Source organism: Protomyctophum parallelum (assembly GCF_964188405.1).
Source record: "Protomyctophum parallelum genome assembly, chromosome: 18".
NCBI lineage: Eukaryota > Metazoa > Chordata > Actinopteri > Myctophiformes > Myctophidae > Protomyctophum > Protomyctophum parallelum.
This window is the reverse complement of record NC_139716.1, coordinates 10,580,110-10,605,660: the sequence shown is the minus strand read 5'-3', so window position 1 is coordinate 10,605,660 and position 25,551 is coordinate 10,580,110. Positions and strand designations below refer to the sequence as shown.

The window sequence follows — 25,551 nt, the reverse complement described above, 5'->3', positions numbered from 1 at the left end:
TAGTGGTAGCAGTTGAATAATAAAAAAAAATCATGTGTCTAATAATCTGCTTTTTGTAGTGGGAAGCGGTGTTGTTTTTGGCAGCAAATGTCTATTTTATCATAAGATTTTAGTCGCCTAAATCTACAGTTGATTTAGTCAACTGAAATGTGTTTTGCCATCGTAATGCAACTGTTTTTACACTTGCTGAAAATAGCCGATCTACGAGCGCATCTGCTATTTTCAGCATGCAACCAAGTGTAAAATGACTTATACTGGATCTCTTGTCCACTATAGTCCCTTCCTAACATTTGAGTGTTTTTATTTGTTGACGAAATTGTCAGTAGGCCTATATTTAGTCTTAGTTTTAGTCATTATAGCTTAGTTTCCATTTAGTTTCAATCAGTGAAAAAAAGGCAGTCGACAAACATTTTTCGTCTTAGTTTTAGTCGACAAAATCAACAGTCATCTCAAGGTAAAGCTATGTGGCAATATCTTCGTGATTCCATGTGCACTACAATGCATCACCTCAATATACTGTATATCTACTGTATATCTTATATCAGTTTAATAGAAATAGAAGCGTCTGCAATTTTAACAGTATAGAAAGTCATATGTTCGGGATCTCCAAGATCCTGGTATACCATAATACCTTGAAGCCACCGAAGCCTACATATCAGTGTCTTGTGATTTCAAATAAAGACAAAATACATAGTTCACGATAAGCCTGCTTTATATACAATACAGTAGGGTGCCTATATACTCGGTTCACATTGCATACCACTGGACGTGGAAACACACTACGGTACCTCAGGCAAAATTGAACTCATACACATCACAGCAGTAATTGTTATAAATATTACAAGGAAAGTAGATCCTGGAAGAAAAAAAGAAAAGAAAAGAAAAACACAGCATGTCCTTGATGTATTTTTCAAAGATTTGTACATTCATTATATCTTCACGTGTATACTTTAATAACAATCCACAACATCTAAGGTAGAAATGGAGCAGTATTTACAAACAAAATAACAAGATGGTTAGGAGATAGATAGATAGACTATAACAATCACAAATATAATTATTTATGGCCACGGGACAGGGCAGACCCCTATATGTTCTCTCGTGCTGTGACACAGAAGGCATAACAGTCTTCAGAAATTGAGGAGGGTTCTTAAAACATTCAGGTTCTCCATTTTAAGGGAAGTCCCGGCCAAAAGGGCCAAGCAAGTCCCAGGATGTTGTTTTTGTTTGCTTTTTCTGACGGTAAAAAATAAATAGAACTCATGTCATTGTTTTCTTTCCTTTGAATTATTTATGAAGCATCCAGCTCTACGGTAAGGTGATTTCACATTATGAACTGTAAAAAAAAAGGAGAATAGATCCTGTTGATGTGGTCAATGCTAAGCTATTAGCTATACCTATACCCAAGCAAGCAAGCAAACCCCCCCAGTGGAGACGATGCAGGAGAAATTATTCACTCATGGCGGCCAAACACGCTAATGAGCGCCACAAAGTATTCACAAAGCATACGAACAGACTGCGACGTCTTGTACTGCCGTGCTCCATTAGTCATGCCTATTCATGTTCTGTAAACGGATTACTGAAGCTTCAGCGTCATTATGAAAGTGTAAGACTGGGATTCCTTTTTTTCCTTCCCCATAAATGTCCTATTATACTGAAAATCCTGTCATATATGCAGTATAGGAACGGTGTGTGATAACCACAAGTAAGGCAGTAAAGGCTGCAAGATATATCGAAAATGTACCTTCATCGAGGTATACATATCACATATCTCGAGAGACGGCATTTCCCCGAGGTAAATTGAACATTGTCGGTTTGTTTTGTTTCTTCCCACGATTTTGTAACCCAGTTTTCACCCGTGTCAATTATCTAATGTGATCCTGGGCTCTACACACCCTGCGCCAACCTAGTCCCCATATTATGGGGGACAAGGGGAGAGCAACGGACTTGAACTCATGCTTCCTTCATGCCTGAGTGTCCAAGTCGCTCCTTTACACCTGACAGGGGGGAGTTTCCCTGGTTGGACGTATAGCGCGTGGAAGGAACACGTTATTCCAACCAGTTCCTTTCCCCCTCCATCAGGCGCCCCGGCTGGCCAGGGGGAGGCAGTTTAGAGACCAGGATTACTGCATGTTTTTTGTGAGGGTACCTACCCTAGGGGACACGGGGAGAACATGCAAACTCCACACAGAAAGGCCCTTTCGCCAACAATGCCTCGGGTATGGGCACTGATGACGTGGAGGAGGAAACACGCCGCCAGCACCCACAGCGAACATTGTCTGTTTATATCAAGTACTTCCCATGCAGTAGCCCCTCATGGAACTACTTCTCCTCAAATCCAAAGGGACAGTATTTTCCAGACTGAAAGGCAACAGGCCTAATATTATTATTGCATTGTGCAATAATGCAACTGAAAGTTCAGAGGCATTCTATTTATTGCCTTTTGATGGGCTAGATACTGTATTTGTTTTACATATTGAATTAATGTAGACTAGACTTTAACCTGAAGCAAATATACATTAAACAACATGATTGGATATGGCATGCTTATGATATGGCATGCTGACCGGGCACCCATTTTGGTGTTAGCATCATTGTTATGCTTTAGCTATTGAAAAATAGCAGATCTACAAGCTCATATCGCGCCACCGAGTGGCGCGATACGAGCTTGTAGGTCTGCTATTTAAAAAAAAAAAAAAATCTTTTTTAGAATCTGATCTCAGGTCAGAATGGGTCAATCAGACCAATGTGTGTCCAGTGGAAAGTAAACCTCGTATGAATCTGATCTCAGGTCAGAATGGGTTAACAAAAAATCCTGCAGCCTTAATTGGCAGTGACAGTGAAAACTCTGCCTTTTATTTCATGACCCCCGCCTCATGCACAAGATGAGGTCACATAAGCATGCTGTGCTTTATTGGGGCTGGACTGGGTCAACATGTGAAAGGCAATAGCCACATTCCAATACCCCAAATCTCGGCCACTCACTCGCTCACTCACACTCTGGGTCACTCCAGCATGGTGATGGTGTTATGGTGAAAGTGGTGACCTGCTGAAATATGTGACAATCCTGTAGACATCACACAACAGTCAGTGTCCCGAGTGTAAATCGTATTCAGGCCACATTATTTAAAGATCTCCATGTAAGTTGTGTATAGGCAGGTCACCAATTTCACCATAATTTGCCATGCCGGAGTGAGCGAGTGTGAGCGAGCGAGTGGCAGAGATTTTCGGTATTGGAATTTGGCTAATAACTCCATGTTCTACCATGGGGCTGCAGCGCTGACTCTTGAGGAAAGCCCGGATTTTGTTGCTGTTGGGCAGAAACATCCATATTTTAAGGGTTTTTTTGGTGAATTAATGCCTTATACAGTCACACAAAAGTGACAAAACAGCAGATCTACAAGCAGTGGCGGCCTTATATATGTTTTAGTTGTTTAAATTGAAACAGGCCCCGAGCCTCCAGGGGCCACCCAAAAAAAGGAAAAAAGTAGTAGTAGTAGAAGTAATATTGCATTGCATCGCAGCCTTCCAGTCGGCCTTGTCAATTATTGTCTCCACCAGGCCGAAGGCATGTGGGGAGAGTATGTTTTGCACTCCGTCCGTCCGCGTGTGTGTCCGTGTGTGTGTGTGTCCGTGAACAGCTAATCTCGGCCACCGTTAACCCGGTCGATGCCAAATTTTGCACACACACTCCCTGGATGCCAACGATGAACCTCTGCCCCAAACTTTCCAGAACGGCCTGTTATAGCGCCACCAGGAGGCCGCTTTGTGCAAAACAGGTTTTTGCACAGCACACCTACAGATTTTGTCCAAACATCACGCAAATTGGTACACAGTCTCTCTAGAGCCATTCAACCAAACCGGTCTTTCAGATTTCTCACACTCCATCCTGATTGGTTAAGATTGGCTTCCAAAGTTCACAGGAGTGCTCAGTTTCAAACAAAATGCTGCAAATCATGAACACATCGCGTGATTTCCGTGAAATTGTGCACCCACATTCCCACTAGGCCGAAGACGAAATGCCACATGAACAATTTCAACTCAGCCTCAAGGTGGCGCTATAACTGGCCGAAAAGTGTTTTTACCTCTAACTGCACGGATCTGTGGATAACCTGGTGGAGACCTGTGCCCAGAAGGGCACTTTTTCTAGTTCAGCCTCATTCTGTACGCAATTACCTAGTGTAATTACTGCGGGTACTCGACCTGTCATGTCACACTGACCTGTGTTGTTTGGTTGTAATTGTTCCCACTTCCCAGTGTGTGCACACACACTGCACTAGCAGCGCTGAGAGTTGCGATTATGCATCATTGTATATCCTATGCATGCTGCCTTCCAGTTATACCTTAGAGTAAAAAAATGTTTAATCAAGCTGCTTTTGTGTATTTTTCTACTTGGCTCTTTCGAGGGGGTTGTTGCTTGGTGACGGCAGAGCTACCTCTTTAGAAAACACACACACACACTCACGCACACAGATGGCATACTTGAGGGGGATTGTTTGTTTGTGTGCGTGTGTGTGTGTGTGTGTGTGTGTGAGTGAGTGGCTCCTGTAATGAACGTCTTTCACAGCAGCAACAGTCATGGGTTGTGTTTAAGCGCGCGGATGGATGCAGCGCGACCTGGCGCAGCACACACGGGACGAACCGAGGTGAATATTTAAATTAAAGTCTGAACGCACCTTTACAGTTAACTACATGCTGCCTTAAAAACCTGCATTTACTTACTAAAATACTAAATTATGATAATAATAATAATCGAAATGGTTTTAAGGATAGAGGGAGCAGAGGCCCCCCCCCCCCAACAGAGCCTAATATACGTACAGTATGCTGAAGATTAAAGTTTGATGGATCTGATGGGATAAAACCCACCGAGCAAGCCTCGGAACTACTTTAAACATCCCAGGGACGATAAAATATGTATTTGGGGTAAACGGAGATCCTCCCCAGTAACCAGTCCCAAAACAAAATAAAATCCACTTGTAAAAAGCCAGCTGCTCTGACTGTCAATAAAAATTATATTTTAAATAATTATAGTCATTAAGAGAATGTGAAACGTACTATTATTATTATAATAAAATACAGTGAATCTCATTTCTCTCATTTTTCTATAAAGGTAAAAACAAACAAAAAATGGAACTCCCACACAACACTAGCCAAACACCCACAAGCAGCTTGCATCAGATCAACAGGAGAGAATGTGCTTCATGTGGCTGAGAATTGTGTAATGATTGAAATATTCAATATTCTTAATACTTAAATTGTGTTGAATGAGCATCCAAATATTTGGGGCCAGCCCCTAACATACAATACACAAAATATAAGGTGTTTTAGTATTGTTTGCCTATATCCTTAAAATAAATAATTATTTCAAATAATTATACAGTTGTTTGATTAGTGTTTTTTTATGGTAATAACTATACTATTAAACAATATTAATTGATTTACAGCACCTTTCCAAAAAATAAAAAAGAATATCATGGAAAAGTTTGTTTATTTCCATAATTCAATTCAAAAAGTTTAACCCATTCTGACCGGGCACCCATTTTGGTGTCAGCATCATGTTATGCTTTAGCTATTCAAAAATAGCAGATCTACAAGCTCATATCGCGCCACCGAGTGGCGCGATACGAGCTTGTAGGTCTGCTATTTTTGAAAAATCGAAGAGCGACTGACATTTTTAGAATCTGATCTCAGGTCAGAATGGGTTCATCAGACCAGTGTGTGTCCGGCGGAAACCTCGTATGAATCTGATCTCAGGTCAGAATGGGTTAACTTTCATAGATTATAGATTCAGTGCACACAGCGTAATGCCACAGGCTGATTGCCTCAATTCCATGGCGTATCGTAGCCCTGGTCCAGTGCTTACAGCGAGTCTCTCTCCGACGCCCTGTGGAAGTCCCTTCCGCAGCCCTCTAGCGATTTTCTCACAACAAAACGACGTAACTACTCACCGAAAAACAAAGCCTGCTAGACCTTTGGTAAAAGTCTATTCTCGGAGCTGGGAAGTGTCTCAGTTCAACTTCAACTTCAACTTCTCTCTAAAGTTTTAATGTAATCATTAACCCATTCTGACCTGAGATCAGATTCTATAAACGTCTTCTACATCCTGACAGTTTTCTGATAAAGCTATGTTTCTATGTCAGTCGTTCTTCGATTTTTCAAAAATAGCAGACCTACAAGCTCGTATCGCGCCACTCGGTGGCGCGATATGAGCTTGTAGATCTGCTATTTTTCAATAGCTAAAGCAAAACATGATGCCAACACCAAAATGGGTGCCCGTTCAGAATGGGTTAAATAAAATGAATACAACCAAATCGGCGCAGGCAAAACCCAGAAATGCCGTAGTAGAAGAAATGACTCTGCCCCGGTAAATTCAGGGTACATTGCGTTATTAAAATGGCACAAAGTGCATTTTAGAGAGAAGCTGGGGACCTGAGATGCTTCCCAGATTCGAGAATAGACTTTTACCTTAAGGTCTAGCAGGCTTTGTGTTGGTGAGTAGTTACATCGTTTTGTTTATTTGCTGGGAATTGTAAACACTCGCACGGGAGTGAGAAATGTTCTAGAGGGCTGCGGAAGGGACTTCCACAGGGCGTCAGACAGAGACTCGCTGTAAGCACTGGACCAGGGCTAGGCGTATCGAGGCAGTGATGAAGGCAAAGGGATTCCCAACCAAGTATTGATATATGCCACTCCTTTGCATACCATACCGGAAAGGCAGCATTCAATGAGAATTCCTTTTTTCCCCGAAGTCTCTTGAACTTGAACGCAGCATTTTGCATTGAACAAATTGGTTTAGAAATCCATGTCGTTACACCGCATCACCACTAGCTAAAGAGTGCTGGGTTGCTCCCGGAAAATAGCTGATCTACAAGCTCACAACGCGTCGCAGTGCGACGCGTTGTAGGCTTGTAGATCTGCTATTTTTGTCCAAAAGTGCCCTCTTACAGGATTTCAGCCCCCCGCCTCTTGAACACTCTGCACGTCCCTGATGATGCTGATCAGAAATCCCTGGACGGGTGCAACACCAGAATGTTACGTGTGGTACTTAACATCAACCAGGACGAGCACATCACCAACAAGCGTCTGTACGGGGCATTACCAAGTGTATCAGAGAAGATGGCAGTAAGGAGGATGAGACTATAGCTGGCCACTGCCACAGACACCAAGAACTCCCGGCCAAAAAGCTTGTACCGTGGGAACCAACACACGGGCATCGATCGAGAGGACGTCCCTGCACACCTACCTACGTGGACGTACTAAAGAAAGATGCTGGTGCAGAAAGCACAAAGGAGCTGCAGGCCAGATGCATGGACAACCGCCTGAGGACGACGTAGAGAGGTCACTGTGGCACGCCTCGCCTTCTCAGGTCCAGCGTGTGGAGGCCTTCCTCTCGACAGAGGGCATGCTGAGTTCCTACTTTGTGGGCCGTCTCCGTGGCGGTGATGTCAATCTGGGCATACTTGGAGGAACTTTTCCCTGTTGTTGAGAAACAATACAATATATTTGCTCCATTATAACATCGTCATTGGTTCTCTTCCTGCACCGCCTGCAACATTCTATCTCGGGCACAATCACTGCTGGGGGTTAGCAGAGACGGAGTGCTTGTAGAGAGGCCGGGGAATTGGGAATTGGCTATACTAAATTGGGACTTGGAAGGGGAGAAAATGTTTTTCTTTTGTCTTGAAGGGGCATGTTTTGCACAATAACATAGTCTTTTCATTATGTCTGCCCACGATCTCTGTGATTCATACAGTATGTTTGTTTACCTCAGTCACTGATACTAAAATCTGACCAATACTGTCATGAAATGAAAATGAAAAGATTTTGAAAGGAAAGTAGCCCAACTGTCCACCACTGCGGAGGTTTGATTCCACCGCGGTGCATCGCGTCCGGTCCAGTCGACTATGCGACACGATTGGCTTTGTTTGGTGAAAGGGAAACCAGGTGATATTTGTCGGCGTCCTAGCGACTCTCAAAGTATGTTGCGTTCACACTAGCAGTCACTGTAGCTAATGAATAGTAGCTCAACATGCTTGGTGACATCAAGTGTATGTCCATGTGTGGGAGAAATGAGCAAAAGTAGGAAAAGACTGGAATCCTGCACTGTCTTCGTATAGAATTGTATGTAACCCATTCTGAACGGGTAGGCTACCCATTTTGGTGTCAGCATCATGTTATGCTTTAGCTATTGAAAAATAGCAGATCTACAAGCTCATAGCGCGCCACCGAGTGGCGCGCTACGAGCTTGTAGGTCTGCTATTTTTGAAAAATCGAAGAGCGACTGACATTTCTAGAATCTGATCTCAGGTCAGAATGGGTTTAATCAGACCAGTGTGTGTCCGGTGGAAACCTCGTATGAATCTGATCTCAGGTCAGAATGGGTTAAGCAGCAATGTTTTGGTTGGTCAGACCTTCATCGGGAATAAAGAGGCGACTGACAGTATATATATACAAATCTAGGATAAATCAGATCCGTTACTATGGAGAGGGACGAGGTGCGTTTTGTGTACAGGTGGTATATTGTTTGCATGATAAAAAAAAGGATCATTCTCATACAAAACATTTATATCAATCAGTAGAGAAAGTATTATAAACAAGAATAAAAGTTAAATACCTATACTGTGCATATACAAGGTGTACTGAATACAAGCCAGGAAGCTGTGTCCCTGGAGGGCATAATAACCTAACAAATGTATTGGTAGATTACAGGTATAACCTCCAAATACACCAATAAGACGACACATGCGAATGGAGCTTTTGTGCTCACTGATGCGTGTTTTGAGTTTCCTACTGGTCTACTGGTCTTGCCATTATAGGCCAGACCACAGGGACAGCACAGCATATAAATCACGTGGGCGCATGCGCACGTGATAACACTTTTGATAGGGAATGTTTTGCCCGTTTAAATCGGTAATAGAAAACCTTAGCTTTGTTGGTGTTGTTACATTGAGTGCAGTTTCCACAGGGGGAGATGCCATATGGAATAGGGCTGAGTAGGGTTTGTGTGGGTTGCGCTGGCACTTGGAAAATTACCTTTAAAGATAGAATCTATATGTTTCTCCCACGTTTGTTGACAAAGAGTGGAGGGAATTGGAATTTCAGAAACCCCGCTCTCGTTTATATAATAATTAAAAAAAAAGAGTAAAAAACAGGACAAGAAGTCGGAACTATCACAAACTACAGTTCTCTCCACTCTTTGAAACGTATTGGATCTTTACTTGCGATACCTTAGCCCCCAAAGGTTTAAATGACAAACTTCTATTAAATGTGATTTTTTTTTTGGTTTTATACCTCTGGGTTTTGATACTTTTTTCCCATCTTTCTTTTTGTCCCGTTTAAAGTATTGTAAGCGGTCATAATATAGGCTGTCTCACCGTAGATGTGCATGAGGACGTTTTTCTACTAAGAAATGAGCGAGAAAAATATAAAGGCTTGGGCTAAAAATAACTGACAGCAAGAATGAGGTTTTCATACAAGCTGGAATTGACCCTTCGCTAAGCCCCACCAATTCCACTGCGTTTCTCAACCCATTGAGATGCATGTTAAATGACGGGATTTCTCCATATAAATAATTGATCGCTTCAGTAGCAAGAGCTTCAAAATGTCTTCCAAATCTAGTCGACACGGTTAGGTTATGTACTGGAAGATTGTGCGTGATGATATAATTTAAATAACTGGAAATACGAGGAAATGTTAGAGGGAAGAGAAAAGTCCCAGGCTCCTTACTGGCATAGGTGAGCCAATACGATAGCAGTGACAACACAGAGGTGTGTGTGTGGACTGTGGAGAGGTAAAAAATGACGAGTGCTCGAGTTGTGTGTTTTCTTTTCCACTACAAAGAGTCACCCACAACCTTCCATAACCCAAACAAATTAACGACCGACAGGAGTTTCCATGCAATGCACGGTAAGACTACAGCGATTAGTATTATTGCCATCACCTGCTGGGTTCAACAATAATGATGCTTCACCTCCAGTTGGGAGGGCTGAGAAAAAAAGTCCCTCGACATTGAGTGGCATCATGTTACAAAAAACAAAGGAGATGATCTTGGATCCAAGGTCTGTGGGGGATCACAGCCCAACCCTCATCCACGAGGAGAGTGTGGAACAGGTGACCTCATATAAGTACTTGGGTATTTATTTTGATTCTCAGTTAAACTGGGCCAAACCAAGTTGACTCCGTCTGTTCCCGAATTAACCAGCGCACGAACTTTCTGAGAAGGCTTAGGGTCCTTTCTGAGAAGGCTCAGGGTCCATGGCGTGGAAACAAACAGCATGCTACTGTTCCAACATAACAAACATAGAATCCATTATCCGTTATGGGCATCACCACATGGTTTGGTAACCTGTCCGTCAAACTCAAATCCCAACTTCAAAACCTAGTCAAGAGCGCTGGTGAAAATCATAGGCATGCAGCCCCCCCCATGTCCTCTTCAAGAGATATTTGAGAGTACAGTGAGGAAGCAGGGCCTCAAAATCACCCGAGACCAGAACCACATCCTCCTTAAAGAATATGAGTTGATGCCGTCTGGCAGACTGTATCGTCTGCCAGACGCCATTCTGCAAGCTCTTTTGTTCCACTGTCAATCAAAGCACTCAATAACAGATAACTAACTACTGGGAGAGTGCAACACTGCAATACTTGAACCTTGATATATTTGCACAGTGTGGGTAGGATAAGGATAAGGATTTGTACTATGAACTGTATTTTTTGTACTGTGAACTGTGTGTGTATGTATGTACAGTATGTAATGTATATAACGCTGTCTTATTGTCTCCTCGGAGACAATAAAGGCTAATTGAATTGAATGCAAGCATTACGGCTGTCACTGTGTCAGCATCTGTCAGCAGGGCCGGGGTGTTGGAATGGGAGGAGTGGATGGATGTGCTACCTCCTTCCACAGGGGGGCTCTTTACTGGCATAGGTGAGCCAATAGCCCATTCTGACCTGAGATCAGATTCATACGAGTTTTCCACTGGACACACACTGGTCTGATTAACCCATTCTGACCTGAGATCAGATTCTAAAAATGTCAGTTGTTCTTCAATTTTTCAAAAAATAGCAGACCTACAAGCTCGTATCGCGCCACTCGGTGGCGCGATATGAGCTTGTAGATCTGCTATTTTTCAATAGCTAAAGCATAACATGATGCCAACACCAAAATGGGTGCCCGGTCAGAATGGGATAGGGTACCATAGCAGTGGCCACACAGAGGTGTGTGTGTGTGGAGAGGTAAACATGACGAGTGCTTGAAGTGCATTTCACTTTTCCACTACAAAGAGTCACCCACAACCGTCCATAACCCCAACAAATTAAGCCCATTTTGACCTGAGATCAGATAAAAAAAATGTCTTCTACATCCTGACAGTTTTCTGAAAAAGCTATGTGTCTATGTCAGTGGTTATTCGATTTTTCAAAAATAGCAGATCTACAAGCTCACAGCGCGCCACTCGGTGGCGCGCTATGTAGCTTGTAGATCTGCTATTTTTCAATAGCTAAAGCATAACATAATGCTAACACCAAAAGGGGTTCCCGCCCCAAAATGGGTTAAAAAAGGGTAAATAGCCACAAGCTCACAACGCGTCACATTGCAAAGTTTGTGAGCTTGTAGATCTTCTCATTTCAAATTTTTAGATTGGGTTAGCACTACCTCCTCCCGAGCATGGCAAAAAATGTGATTTTGAGAACCTTTAGCTGAAACAGAGCCGCAGCGTATATATGGAAACATCCAGAAACCTGTGAAATATCAAATATGTTGCACAACACAGTACGGTTCGCTTAGCTCTTATAGCCCATTCTGACCGGGCACCCATTTTGGTGTTGGCATCATGTTGTGCTTTAGCTATTGAAAAATAGCAGATCTACAAGCTCATATCGCGCCACCGAGTGGCGCGATACGAGCTTGTAGGTCTGCTATTTTTGAAAAATACACTTTTAGAATCTGATCTCAGGTCAGAATGGGTTAATAATGAAACTGTCAGGATGTAATAGACATTTTTAGAATCTGATCTCAGGTCAGAATGGGATAGTCAAAGATAAGAGGGCCAATAGAGAAATAAAAACTACTCATCAACCAGACCCCAAACCAGAGGATGATCCCATTAGAGTGAGTGAATTCACAGCTGTGACTGCAAATGCCCTCTGACCCCCTTGATGTGGCGTCCTTCTTCCTCGTTGACAGATAAACGACGCCACGTGCTGCCAGATAAACTGTATCACCAACATTGGATATTAACTTCTCCCAACTCGAGGCTCAAGCGGTCCTCTTATTCCTGAGTACAATGACGCTATTAGCCGACTTCTCTGTCAATTGCATCCTGCTGTTGCATATCTGATGACACGGACCCCAGCTGCTTCGTGAGACAAGAGCAAATCAGACGTCATTTAGTAGGGGACAATTCCCGTAACTCTTGATTAAGCAAAATAGAATTATGGGTTGTGACGTACCAAGAGGCTCTTTCTGTGCTGGCTTAGTATCGATATAGATTTGGGTTGTTTATTTGAAATGGGAGTTAAATGTTAACGGGTCTACCGGGGTCTGAGTACCCCATTTTGGCTTTAACATTTATTTATGCTGCCAGAGTTTGTCAAAATAAAAGCGCTAGAGTGCCAAGCAGATGGGCAGATTCTACTCTGGAAAGCCCTGCCTTCCATTGCCCCCAAAAACCGGGAGGTATAATCTTCCATTACTATCTCGTGCCGTCAAGTCTCATCTCTCTTTATATATTCCAAATGAGATGCTTGGTTAAGTCATAAATTAGGACAGCACATTGCCGTTCTGATCGAAACCATGGAGAGCGCCATAGATTCAGAGATAATAGACAGTTTTTTTCTGCCCGTATACCAAGGACCGTCTAAAGAGGACGGGACGCTCACATGGTGCTCCATGGAAGGAAAGAAACATGCGCAGTTGAGACCAAAGGAAGCTGAACGAGGAAGTGTCGGCTGCATATAGCCAATTGCGCAGGTTTCTTTCCTTCCATGGAGCAACATGGCGTCGCCCGTACGACGCCATGTTGTCTTCGCGTCTCGTCCTTTTTAGACAGTCCTTGCCGTAAACCAAGGAAGCTCTTAGAAGGAAGTGAAGTGGTCACGTGACTGGGCTTGCGCCATGACACTTTCATGGACACTTTCATGGGAGCCAAACTACACCCGGAAGTTCGGCAGAATGCATTGGAGTCAATGAGAGCTCAGTGACCAGCTCATGAACAAACATTATTTATGAATGACTGAGACCTTTTGTAAAGTGATCGCTTCTGGAAAATAGAATAATATATATAACACGTTATTTTAGGCTGTCTTATTTTTTGATGTGCATACTACTTCATGTGATTTATTTTTTCAAAGAGCAGAGAGCAGCCCAGGCAGAAAACTTACTATGTGCTCTTCTATAAATACCTCAATAAAAATAAATAGTTATTAAGTCGAAAAACAACCACTCGGAAAAAACATGTGATATCACTTATGTCTTCTTTCATATTCCTGAACCAATTATATGACAAAGCTCGCAATCGTTCATGTATAATGTTTGTTATGAGCTGGTCCAGCCGGCTCCATTCACTGCCATGTATTCATTGCACTACCGGTGTGAGTTTGGCTCCCATGAAAGTGTCCATGAAAGTGTCATGGCGCAGCCCAGTCACGTGACCACTTCACTTCCTTCTAAGAGCTTCCTTGCCGTAAACAAGGAAGTGAATGGCTGCACGCGTGATGCGCAAAACATGTCCAGGAGCACTGAACAATGCGTTAGCCTAGCGACGGGAGCTGTTCAAAAATGGATTACAGCAATCCCATTGTATATCATTAAAAAGGACCAAAAGACGCATATAAACATCCTTAGCACCCCGCGTATTGTATTGAGGACGCGTATACACGTTTTTAGCACAAAAAAGGTATATACTGTACATCTATAGTTTAGACAGCCATAACTCAAAATGGTTTAACCCATTTTGGGGGCGGGAACCCCTTTTGGTGTTAGCATCATGTCATGCTTTAGCTATTGAAAAATAGCAGATCTTCAAGCTCATAGCGAGCTTGAAGATCTGCTTGTAGGGTCTGCTATTTTTGAAAAATCAAAGAACGACTGACATAGAAACATAGCTTTTTCAGAAAACATTTTTTGAATTTGATCTCAGGTCAAAATGGTTTTAACTTCAGAGCTTAACGGTTTAGGGGTCTAAGTAACCGCTTCTTAAAAGAGAACTGGCTTTAATATACATCTATGTTTTAGACAGCCATAATGCTGAATGGGAGATGGCTTAACACTTAATCTATGATCCATCATACAAAAGTGTTTCGCCAAAAAAAGCAGGTCTACAAGCTGACAGTGCATCACATCCGTGACATGATCTGACCTTGTAGATCTGCTATTTTCAGGGCGCGCCGACACTGTTGTAGTACAATTACAACAATGTAAACACTTAGTTTAAATGCACATTTAGAGAATACTGTATCTGCGGTCATAATGGGGACAAAAATATTCTTTGTGTATTTTTTATATCAAAAGTCCCTAAAATTCCAAGTTAATGCTCGTCAGGAAAGGAAAGCGTAATTGCATGATTACTTCGACACTCGACAGGTATACTAACCAATGGAGGTCTTACAGGGAATCCTTGCAGATTAGAAGATAAATTCCATTGCGTTGATTTGAGGAGATCGCCTAGTGTGAATTTCTCCTGTGAAATGCGAACGCACAATACGATCTAAAAAATGGGATTTAGGTTCAAAGTCTGCTAAATTCCCCTTTAACCAGATGTACCCTATAGCGTCCCTGATCTGGGCATGTCAGAAATTAAATAATAGGCAAATATTTGGCTAAAAATAGGCAAACCTTTGACAAAAAGTACTTTCCCAAAGCGATTAGGTGAAGAGGGGAACCTCTTTTGGTGTTAGCGCGGCTGCCGCTCACCGCTCCAAGAGACGGGTCAAATGCGGAGAACAAATTTCACGGCGGTAACGTGTGCGACAAATCGTATGACTTTGACTTTGATCATGTTATGCTTTAGCTATTGAAAAATAGCAGATATACAAGCTCATAGGTCTGCTATTTTTGGAAAAATCGAAGAAAGACTGACATAGAAACATAGCTTTTTCAGAAAACTGTCAGGATGTAGAAGGACATTTTTAGAATCTGATCTCAGGTCAGAATGGGTTAAATGTCTATTCATAGGAGATCAGACTATGCACAAGGCCAGAAGGCCCAGTGTTCTTACTCTGTGGAGGAAGATGTGCACCGGCAGCCCCCCTGATCCCAGGGCTGCTCTCCTGCAGCTCCAGCTCCATGTAGTTGAGCTCCTTCTTGGACGTGGGACTGACGGGGATGTTGACGTAGGTCACGCCGTCACCGCCGCGGGGCCTGTCGGGGAACGGCATCTCTGGCGGGAACACGAACACTGGCCCTGCCAAAAAAAGGTTTTCAAAAGTATAGTCCTGCTTAATTCCCAAAAGGTATAAAAAGGCAGAAAAAGATTCCAAGGCCAGATGAAGGCACTCGGTTTTTGGTGTAAAAATATAAATTTATTTATTTATGAGCAAGGCAACAAGAAAAGTGACAACTGGCCCTTCCAACGCAGGAGTAACGAAATGTAAATCAGAGTGACATACAGTAGCTCTCCTGTAGATACAGTACGTTCTGTGTGACAGAGGTTTCTTTAACACCATCGGGACCCATGACGTAAATCACCGTCAAGTTAAAGTGCACGGTCATGCGCCCGAGACGGAGATTGATAATCTCCGTCAAATCAGTGCTATGAAAACTGATCGCATCGCTCTAGTCTACAGCCTAGAGGCGCTTGTTGACGATGGGCACATTTTATTAACCCATTCTAACCTGAGATCAGATTCATACGAGGTTTCCGCCGGACACACACTGGTCTGATGAACCCATTCTGACCTGAGATCAGATAAAAAAAAATGTCAGTCGTTCTTCGATTAAAAAAAAATAGCAGACCTACAAGCTCGTATCGCGCCACTCGGTGGCGCGATATGAGTTGTAGATCTGCTATTTTTCAATAGCTAAAGCATAACATGATGCTGACACCAAAATGGGTGCCCGTTCATGTTAATGTTAATGTTAATGGATCGGTTAATGGATTAAATAGGCCCGGGCCCTCAAGGTGTTATGCCGGTGTAGATGGAACTGTTCAGACAAAGCAAGCGAAGCTTAATCCTTGTATTTTAAAAATCATTAATCGATTGACGAAACAAATAGTTTCAACACCACCATGACAAAATAATCAGTCCCGTCAATTTGTCCAATCGATTTGATGCAAGCATCCAGTGGCGCAAAGCAAATTGAGATAATTCCGATTTGTTACACAAAATCCTATTGTACAACTGTCTGGGGGATTATCCCAATGATGACCTAGCATCATAAGGAACGGCCGCGGCATGTGGCTCTGGAAGTAGAGCGGCTCTCTAGGAACTGGAAGGTCCTCGGTTCAAATCCCCCCTAAAGGCTTAGAGCTGAAGTGTCCTTGGGTAAGACACTGATCCCTGCGTTCTTCTGTTACCCACTGCTCCAAACAGTCAGACTGGGGAAACGCAGAGGACGAATTCCAGGTAGGTGGCATTACTTGGCAAATACCACGTAATACAGCTAAAAAGGAACAATTATATTCCTATTATAAATTATTAATCTCAATCCTTAATTGACAGTTGACAACTGGGTGAAAAAATGTAATGTGTTGCAAAAATGTAGTAAAAAATAAAATAAATTATTCATCTCTATGCAGCCACAACATTCATCGCTTTACTAAATCCATACAATTATAATAGGTGATAAGATATTTCACATTATTATACAATATTTGAATATTTCATGTTTACTAGAACATTTTGTAAAAGTGATCGACATAAAAGTCTGGAAAACTAGCAAGACACTTACATTTTGCACAGCACTCACACAGCTTAAATATAATGCAAAATAACGTCATGTAATTTGTGCAACTAGTGTGAACACAGCTACTTTCATACATCTTCACAAAAATTGGGCTGTTATCTGACATGACTTAATTTAAAGTTAACGTCTCGCTCAGAGGCGTATCTACAATAAGGCAAATCCATTTCTGGCCTGTTGGCCAAAATCCATATAATGAGAAAAAAGAGAGGACAAAAACAAGACCTGAGAACTATTAGTGGACAGCTGATTGGCCGTTGCGGTAGAGCGCGACGGCGCGACCCTTAATCACCCATTGGAATGTAAATGCATGCCTTTCAGCCTTTGTATCCTACTCGTCCGGCACTCGTCTGTGCACAGGGGAGACGACAATGAACACATCTTGTCTGCCCTAAACGTAATTCCACTGGTCTCGCTGACTGAGATACAAGTTCAACGGAGCGTTCCATTTATGGCTGATAAGACGAAACACAAATAAACTGAGTAAATAGTGCTTTCACGAAACTCTGAAGAATAAAAATGAAAAGCAAGGCAAAGGCAAAGGTTTGCACACTTGTCTGCACACACAGACAAGTGCCTGACTGACTGAAAAAGGATAAAATAATCTAAAAGATGAAGGTCGAATAGACAGAAACCTGTTGTGCTGTGTGCCCATGATAAAGTCTTCAACTGCAGTTGAAGACAGTGTGCGGGAGTTTTTTTTCCTTTTTGAAGAATAAAACGTGGAAAGCTATCTCAATCCATCTTAACAGGTGAGCTTTTCCTATCAAACGTACAAAGAGCATACCGCTCCTATGGGGCCGTCTGTGTGCCGAGTCCGACTCCCATCTCATGGAGTTCCCGAGAACTCCCCCAAAAAACAAGGATATCTGTATCCGTCCGTCTGACTGTAGATCTATGGAGGATATGCACCGAAGCTCTGTGTGTTTGGCGGTGTAGGCGGCATCAGCTTCCCACATTGGCTTCACGGATTGAGACCGAGCTTACATGTGCCACTATGCAAATATGTGACCAGATTCGACTGAGGGCCTGCCATCGCGCAAACTCGAGCTATACTAGAGCATGTCTGAAATAAGTGTCAGAGCTGGAATTGACATGTAAATATGAAATAAATGCTTAAACATGTAACTATAGGTGTAATGTTAGAGACCACAGAAGTGAACCTTTCAAGCCCGTTTTCTCAACTCGCTGTTTTCTGCAAGACATCACTCTATAAACCATATCTCCAAAACTGGTTGGTCAAACTGAACAACCAATATCTCTATTTGAAGCTATGATTCCCTGCTGTCATATGACATGAAAATGTAGTCACATATAAGTGTACAATGGAACGCCATTTGCATATTCTCAAGTACGTCAACACAATGTTTCTGATATCATCAGGTATGCGGCTTTATCTCCATATTTAGTGGATTTGTCGCGTGGTAGTGCACTGGGTATACTGCTACAATGGGTACTCTGACAACAACATGGAGTAAGCCTGTTGCGTAACCAGATGGGGCATTCATTCCCAACTTGCATCGTTCCCTGAATGCAAGTTGGTCCCCAAGGAGTGTATTTGCGCACACACAAACACACGTTCCTGTATTCCTCCCATGTGGTTCATTGGGTGTGTGTGTACTCAGTTCACCATATGCCTCTGTTTTTTGTCGTGTTCTGCATTAGTTCTATTATGTTGACATGGTTTAATGAACCGTGTGGGGTTTGTTTGTCTCACCCACACAGTATACAATCTTTTGTGTTTATTTCCAGCTTCTATCTACCGTTTTCTGGCCTAGCTCTCAGCTCTGCCAGTGTTCCAATTACACAGGATTTCGGGGAGCGCCGTTTGTCAGCGGCCAGGTGCAAGGTTGTAGTTAAAGGAGAATTCCATGCTAGAATGCTTTCTTATCTTTCTTACCTTTCTTTGTAGTCGTTACGTCCCCACCAAAGAGGTCCAGGTGTTTTTTTTGTGCAAAAGCTCCTTATTGGCTATTTCCCCTACTATAAGCCCTCAATGAATTGCATTGCATTGAATGGGAATTGAATGGGGCTATGGGGTGTTGTGCTAATTCGCTTATTTCCATCGAAAGAAGTAGTAAAGTGTGCCGCTTGGGATATTATTTACATTATGAAGAGAGGATATATACAAAGAAATTATAATTTTGAGCGATGGAAAAAAGCGAATTAGCACAACACCCCATAGCCCCATTCAATTCCCATTCAATTCAATGCAATTCATTGAGGGCTTATGGTAGGGGAAATAGCCAATAAGGAGCTTTTGCACAAAATAACACCTGGACCTCTTTGGTGGGGACGTAACGACTACAAAGAAAGGTAAGAAAGCCTTTTAGTATGGAATTCTCCTTTAACTAAAACTTTGTTTAATCTTTGTCAAAACCTTGTTCCGAGCATGTATTGTAGATTCTATGTTTTTTAACTTGTTAAATCTTGCCACTGGCAAATCAATATTGCAATAATAATAAAAAATAAAAGAAAAACTAGCAAACCCATTTAAAATCAAATAGATTTTTCTTTTCATGAGCTACTGATTGTGTTGTAATACACCTTTCTAACACAGTTTTGGAAGCAGTTGCCTAGGGGGGAAATGGACATGTGGCACTTGGAACTTAAAAATAACAATAATTGTAGTCCTTTAATTATTCAACAAGTCTGAATCACTAACGCCAGGTTTTCAAAGTGAGAACGCTGCCTTGACATTGTTATTTGGGCAGCATATAAACAAGACGGCACAGAGTTCTTCATTACAGCGGTTATGTTTCAAGGTCACTTTATCTTCTGAACAGCCCTGGGCTGTCACAGCTAGGGACAAAAACGGCTATCTCTGGGACAGAATTGGTAGGCAAACTTCCACAAAACAGCATGATATAAATAAATAAAATCGCACTTGTGTTAAGTGAGGGGCGCTCTTAGCATACATCACATTCCATGCTCATACAATCAAATCATTTCCATGGTACACTACATACCGATACCACCCTCAACCCATTCTGACCGGGCACCCATTTTGGTGTCGGCATCATGTTATGCTTTAGCTATTGAAAAATAGCAGATCTACAAGCTCATATCGCGCCACCGAGTGGCGCGATACGAGCTTGTAGGTCTGCTATTTTTGAAAAATCGAAGAGCGACTGACATTTCTAGAATCTGATCTCAGGTCAGAATGGGTTCATCAGACCAGTGTGTGTCCGGCGGAAACGTCGTATGAATCTGATCTCAGGTCAGAATGGGTTAAGTACTCGTACTCGGTACTCGGAACCGGCCCCCGATACTCTGACCAGAGTACCAAAAACATCCAATTCACACTAGCCTGGCTGAACGAATGCAACGGGAGCTAATCGGACCCAACATTGCAGCAGATCGGCAGAAACAGCCGATCTAACAAGCATAAATGACAACTAACTAAGTGTATAGGCACGACAATGAAATTAAATGGTAGGGAAAAGGGGGTAAAATAAGTGTTTACTCAAGGAAAATAAAAAGTACTCGTATCAGTACTCGGTCTCGGCGAGTACAAAAGATTAAGTACTTGTACACTTCTCTGTCTGAAAAAAAAAAACAGCCTAGACTAGACTAGGAGGAACACAACAGATTCTAAGATCTCGTACTGATGCTATCCGTGTCCCCCTTGGGTGCCCCAGTAAAATCACTGGGAGGAAGCCATTAGATAGATACTGGCACTCAGGGTCAGTGGCTGCAGCGTCTGGGAGAGGCTTCGGTACCTAATTGATCAGACATCAACCAACAGTGCCAGTGGCCCGCTAATGGCTGCCATTATGACAACACCATTAACACAGTATCAGGGTGATGATCCCAGCTGGGAAACAACAAAAGCCCATTTTGGGCAGAATGCACTCTTCTGTGTGTGTGTGTGTGTGTGTGTGTGTGTGTGTGTGTGTGTGTGTGTGTGTGTAGCGAGCGTGACATCATCGTTTCTGGCCTTGACAGCCCTTACTGTACATCCAAACAGAATAGTCCCATCTGATTGTATTAAACAACGTTAAACTCACCAACGTGGTGTACGTGAAAAATGTCCTTTTCTAAAATATTTTTTATCCCACAATTTTGCAATCCCATTTGTTCACCCAGTGTGTGTACTGTACAGTATGTGGACCATGGTTATCAATTCTTGATAAAAAGCTTCTAATTATTATTATTTAGGCCCCAAAATCTATAAATCTCACACTATTGAGGCAACCGGCCGGTTCCACGCGCTGCACAAGGTGCCCCTTTTTTTCTCCACTTGAGCACCTGCCCCTCTTTACTAAATGTCTGTGCACGCCACTGTTGCTACAGGACGCTCAGCAAGGCGTGAGCCTTGCCCGGCGACCTGATGGCAGGCAATGCCTTAAGGCTGGCAGCGGCTGCTATGCTCACGCAACTATAAACACAACTATATACGGCCTGTACAGCAGATGGCCTAGGCGGGGGACTGTGTGTGTGTGTGTGTGTGTGTGTGTGTGTGTGTGTGCTTCTAATGCAACTCAAGTTCCTCTGATTTCCATTAGCACCAGGTGCAACTATTATACAGAATAGACGCATTTCCTATGCTAATTTAACAGCTGTAAGTACCGTAAACCATCCAATCGTGACTCATAAGCATATGCATGCATGTATACATCCTACACAGCAATTCAATGACCCTCCATGTGTAGGTTGTTATATCCGCTCTTTCCAACTGGGCCAATAAATAGCTTCAAGCTGGGGACAATATACAACTTTCAGCCACCAGATGTCACACTTTTACAACATCGCAGGGGTTTTCAACTGATTGTGAACCAGGGACCACCACCCCCCCTGACTAAGAATCAATCTGTGGGGACCACTGTTGTGTTGGTTGGGGATATGGGGTAAGATTAGTGTAATTAGTGTAGTCTAACACAGTGTTTCTCAAGCCTGCATGTGGTCCACGGGGAAAATGTTTTAAAATGGAAATGAATAAAATACCTTTGTTAAATGTATTTAAATATGTTTAAATAAGCTTCAAAATGTACAATAATGTCCCAGATATGAGCTTATAATTTACAGAGGTAAACAAACCAGTAAGATGCCTGAGGGCGAGAAGCGACCTTATGCCCAAACCATGCCAAAATCAAAAACCTTTTTGAGTGGTGCAACCACTCCCTTACGGAGCTATGTGTGTGTGTGGGTGGCTGGCTGGGTGTTTTTCACCACCTGTGCGCAACCTAACACACACACAAACCTAACCTGTGCCCAAACCTAACACCACGTCAAAAAATCTAAAACCGGAGAGAAAGTACTCACCTTCACCGTCGTGAAAATGTCTCTGCTGTCCATAGGTAGCCATTAGCTCGTACTTCATTTTGTCTTCCGTCTGGAAGATATAGAGCAAAGGATTGTTTGTTGAATAACACACTGTAGCCTATACTTTCAATATTTCATGTTTTAGGTTTGACAGACATCGTTTCATCAGCAGTTCATTGGATACATGTCCTATATTCAGCTATTAGTCTCTAACGCAAACATTACATTCTCATTGACAATGAACTGATAATTTTACGTCATAGTGTAGTGTCTGAGCAAACCGGCTTATTGTCTATTTTTGCCTTACAGAAACGTACACAAAATTTCCCATTGATAATGAACGCCGAATTTTACGTCATAGCGTCGCCGTCTGAGCAAATAGGCATAGTGTCCATTTCACGTCATGAATGATGTACATAAGATGTACGTGATAAGAGCGCCCCTCACTTGTGATTTTTATTTATTTATTTTTAGGGAGAGCCGAGCATTTGGAGTTTACAAAAACTCAGCGCCTTCCAAGTGACGGTGAGCTTCAGCCAAACATCTCGTGGGCTGGTACGTGGTTCATCATCACTACGGAGGCTTACCGCTGCCTTTCAATCCGTGCCCAATGCACTGATCCCTGATCAGTGGCAGGCATCTATCTGAACAGCTGCTGTGGGGCCCGGGAGGGTGGGGGGGCCCGGCCGGCCGGCAGCTCTGATGCGTGGTAGTAAACTGTATACTCTCTCTCTCTCTCTCTCTCTCACTCTCTCGCTCTCTCTGGTTCTCTCTCCCACAAAGACGCTGCTAAGTTACCGCAACTAAGACTACATTTCCTGTCAATAATAATCAGTGTAAAATGTAGTTCATTGGGAGTTAAAGGGAGACGCTTTATTGTGAAGGGCCCTTCACGGCGCAGGCAGGAAATAGAGGGTTTAACCTGGGCTGCTTTGGCTGCACGTTAGAGTACTAGAGTAGATGGATTTGCTCCGGTATGTCCGCTGTGGCTGTATACAGTTGTTAGCCCTGCTCTGCAATCGCCAATAAACTCGCAATGAAGTTGAGTTTTGATTCTTTGAACAGTCAAAACAAGACAATTACCACAGGCAAAAGAGGGCAAGATAGATGGAGTAAGGTGGAATACAAACACAACAGCAGCAGCTCCATCCACATGCACTGGAGGTGAGTATTCCTTCGCATGAAAGGAATACCAAGACAACAACAGTAACCTAATCATAAAGATGGACGGACATGCCCACGTGAACGTTATCACTTGAATTGAAACATTAAGAGACTATTTAATCAACTTTCCCGAATCCCGAAGCTGTCCCATTCATCACAGCCATGTACAGTACAGACAGCAGGCACAAGTGAGTAGCAGCCCTACACCCTCCAGTATGAATAGCTCCGTTAGGAATGAATGGTTATGGACATTTCAACATGTAACGTCACGTGATTTTCAATATGCAACCTGTGTATTCATTGCCCCCTCAGCAGTGTAAAGGAACTTAAGGACGGTATGGTTGTTGTTTTTTACAGTGGTGGAAAGTAACTAACTAGCGGGCAACCAGACTATAGTTATTGTCACACTTTATTGTCTCCACCAGGCCGAAGGCATGTGGGGAGAGTATGTTTTGCACTCCGTCCGTCCGCGTGTCCGTCCGTTTGTGTGTCCGTGTGTCCGTGAACAGCTAATCTCGGCCACCGTTAACCCGGTCGATGCCATATTTTGCACACACACTCCCTGGATGCCAACCATGAACCTCTGCCCCAAACTTTCCAGAACGGCCTGTTATAGCGCCACCAGGAGGCCGCTTTGTGCAAAACAAGTTTTTCGATGCCATATTTTGCACACACACTCCCTGGATGCCAACCATGAACCTCTGCCCCAAACTTTCCAGAACGGCCTGTTATAGCGCCACCAGGAGGCCGCTTTGTGCAAAACAAGTTTTTGCACAGTACACCTACAGATTTTGTCCAAACATCACGCAAATTGGTACACAGTCTCTCTAGAGCCATTCAACGAAACGGGTCTTTCAGATTTATCAGACTCCATCCTGATTGGTTAAGATTGGCTTCCAAAGTTCACAGGAGTGCTCAGTTTCAAACAAAATGCTGCAAATCATGAACACATCGCGTGATTTCCGTGAAATTGTGCACCCACATTCCCACTAGGCCGAGGACGAAATGCCACATGAACAATTTCAACTCAGCCTCAAGGTGGCGCTATAACTGGCCGAAAAGTGTTTTTACCTCTAACTGCACGGATCTGTGGATAACCTGGTGGAGACCTGTGCCCGGAAGGGCACTTTTTCTAGTTCTTCTTCTTCTGGATTAACCTACCTAACTTCCGCTGTAATTGGCCGAGCTTTGCATAACGTTTGTAGTAGCTAATTGGCTGTTGTTGGTTTACGTAACCAATATATGTTTTGCAATCGTTTATAAAGACATAAATTCCCTTGCAGGGGCAGAAGACCGTGTAATTGGCTGACAATATTAGTGGGAGGGGCCTATGTAAGCGACTGCGGCAACCACACTTCACAATTCCGCAAAGCCAAAGGAACCTGTCCATTGCAATCAGTGCATAGTCCAATTAAACATAACGTTGTGTGTCAAGTTACTGAAGCAACACATTCTTTTCAGATATATACTAGATTTAGTGCATGATCAGCAATCCCTGCACATTGTAGAACACTTTAATCTGACATGTGCTGTTTAAAAAAAAAAGAAGAAAAACATGGAGCTTAATTCTTCATAAGCGCTATAGCCACACAGTAACATCCATGTTACTTTTTACAGTGTAGGTATTAAAATGTTTCCGGACTAATTTCCCTGGAACTGACAGCACACTGACATAACGGTGCCACTGTGTGTGTGTGTGTGTGTGTGTGTGTGTGTGAGTGAGTGGTCCGATAGTGTAAAGCGGATTACAGGGAACTGGGGGACGACGACGACATACCTCCGAATTCTTCTCCAGCGCCGCCCGACTCTCCATGATCTCATAAGCAGGATCAACTTTGTGCCTTTCCTCTTTAATGTTCAGCTTCTTATCTGTTGGGCGAAGGCAGAATGGGGGGGGGGGGGGGGGGGTGCACATGAGCTCATGGGAAATAAAACTCAAAGCACCGAAAGGCCTAGTGTAAAAGAAAAGGGTGAGGTAGATGGCAGAAAGGAACAAATACTACATTGTGTGTTATTTTTTTTTGGAGTACACTGTGATTGGCCTCTTGGTCCCTGCAGAGGCAAAGACGGGAACCAATGAGGTTGAGGGAACAACGGGGACAGAACAGGATATAGCATTACTTTGCCGTCTGCTGCTCCCTTCGCGTGTTTGAGGAAAGTGCTGTTATTAGTAGGGATGCACCGATCCGATACTCGTATCGGAGATCGGCGCCGATCCAGGCTAA

At 43.0% G+C, this 25,551-nt stretch overlaps 1 protein-coding gene across 3 annotated transcripts in view; it reads right to left on the bottom strand.

Annotated features, from left to right (window-relative positions):
• Positions 1–543: 543 nt before the first annotated feature.
• LOC310875304 (protein Dok-7-like) overlaps positions 544–25,551 on the bottom strand; it is a 56,894-nt gene continuing 31,886 nt past the window's right edge. Inside the window, exons 9-12 of one of the 3 annotated variants that reach the window (XM_083788500.1) lie at positions 25,104–25,195; positions 22,163–22,232; positions 15,213–15,398; positions 544–856 (exon numbers count right to left, since the gene is read on the bottom strand). In XM_083788500.1, the coding sequence (XP_083644626.1) occupies positions 780–856; positions 15,213–15,398; positions 22,163–22,232; positions 25,104–25,195 (425 nt within the window). In that variant the 3' untranslated portion in view covers positions 544–779. Of the gene's footprint in view, positions 857–6,111; positions 7,477–15,212; positions 15,399–22,162; positions 22,233–25,103; positions 25,196–25,551 lie in introns of those variants that run through there. The other 2 variants (XM_083788499.1, XM_083788501.1) reach the window with 2 other exon arrangements.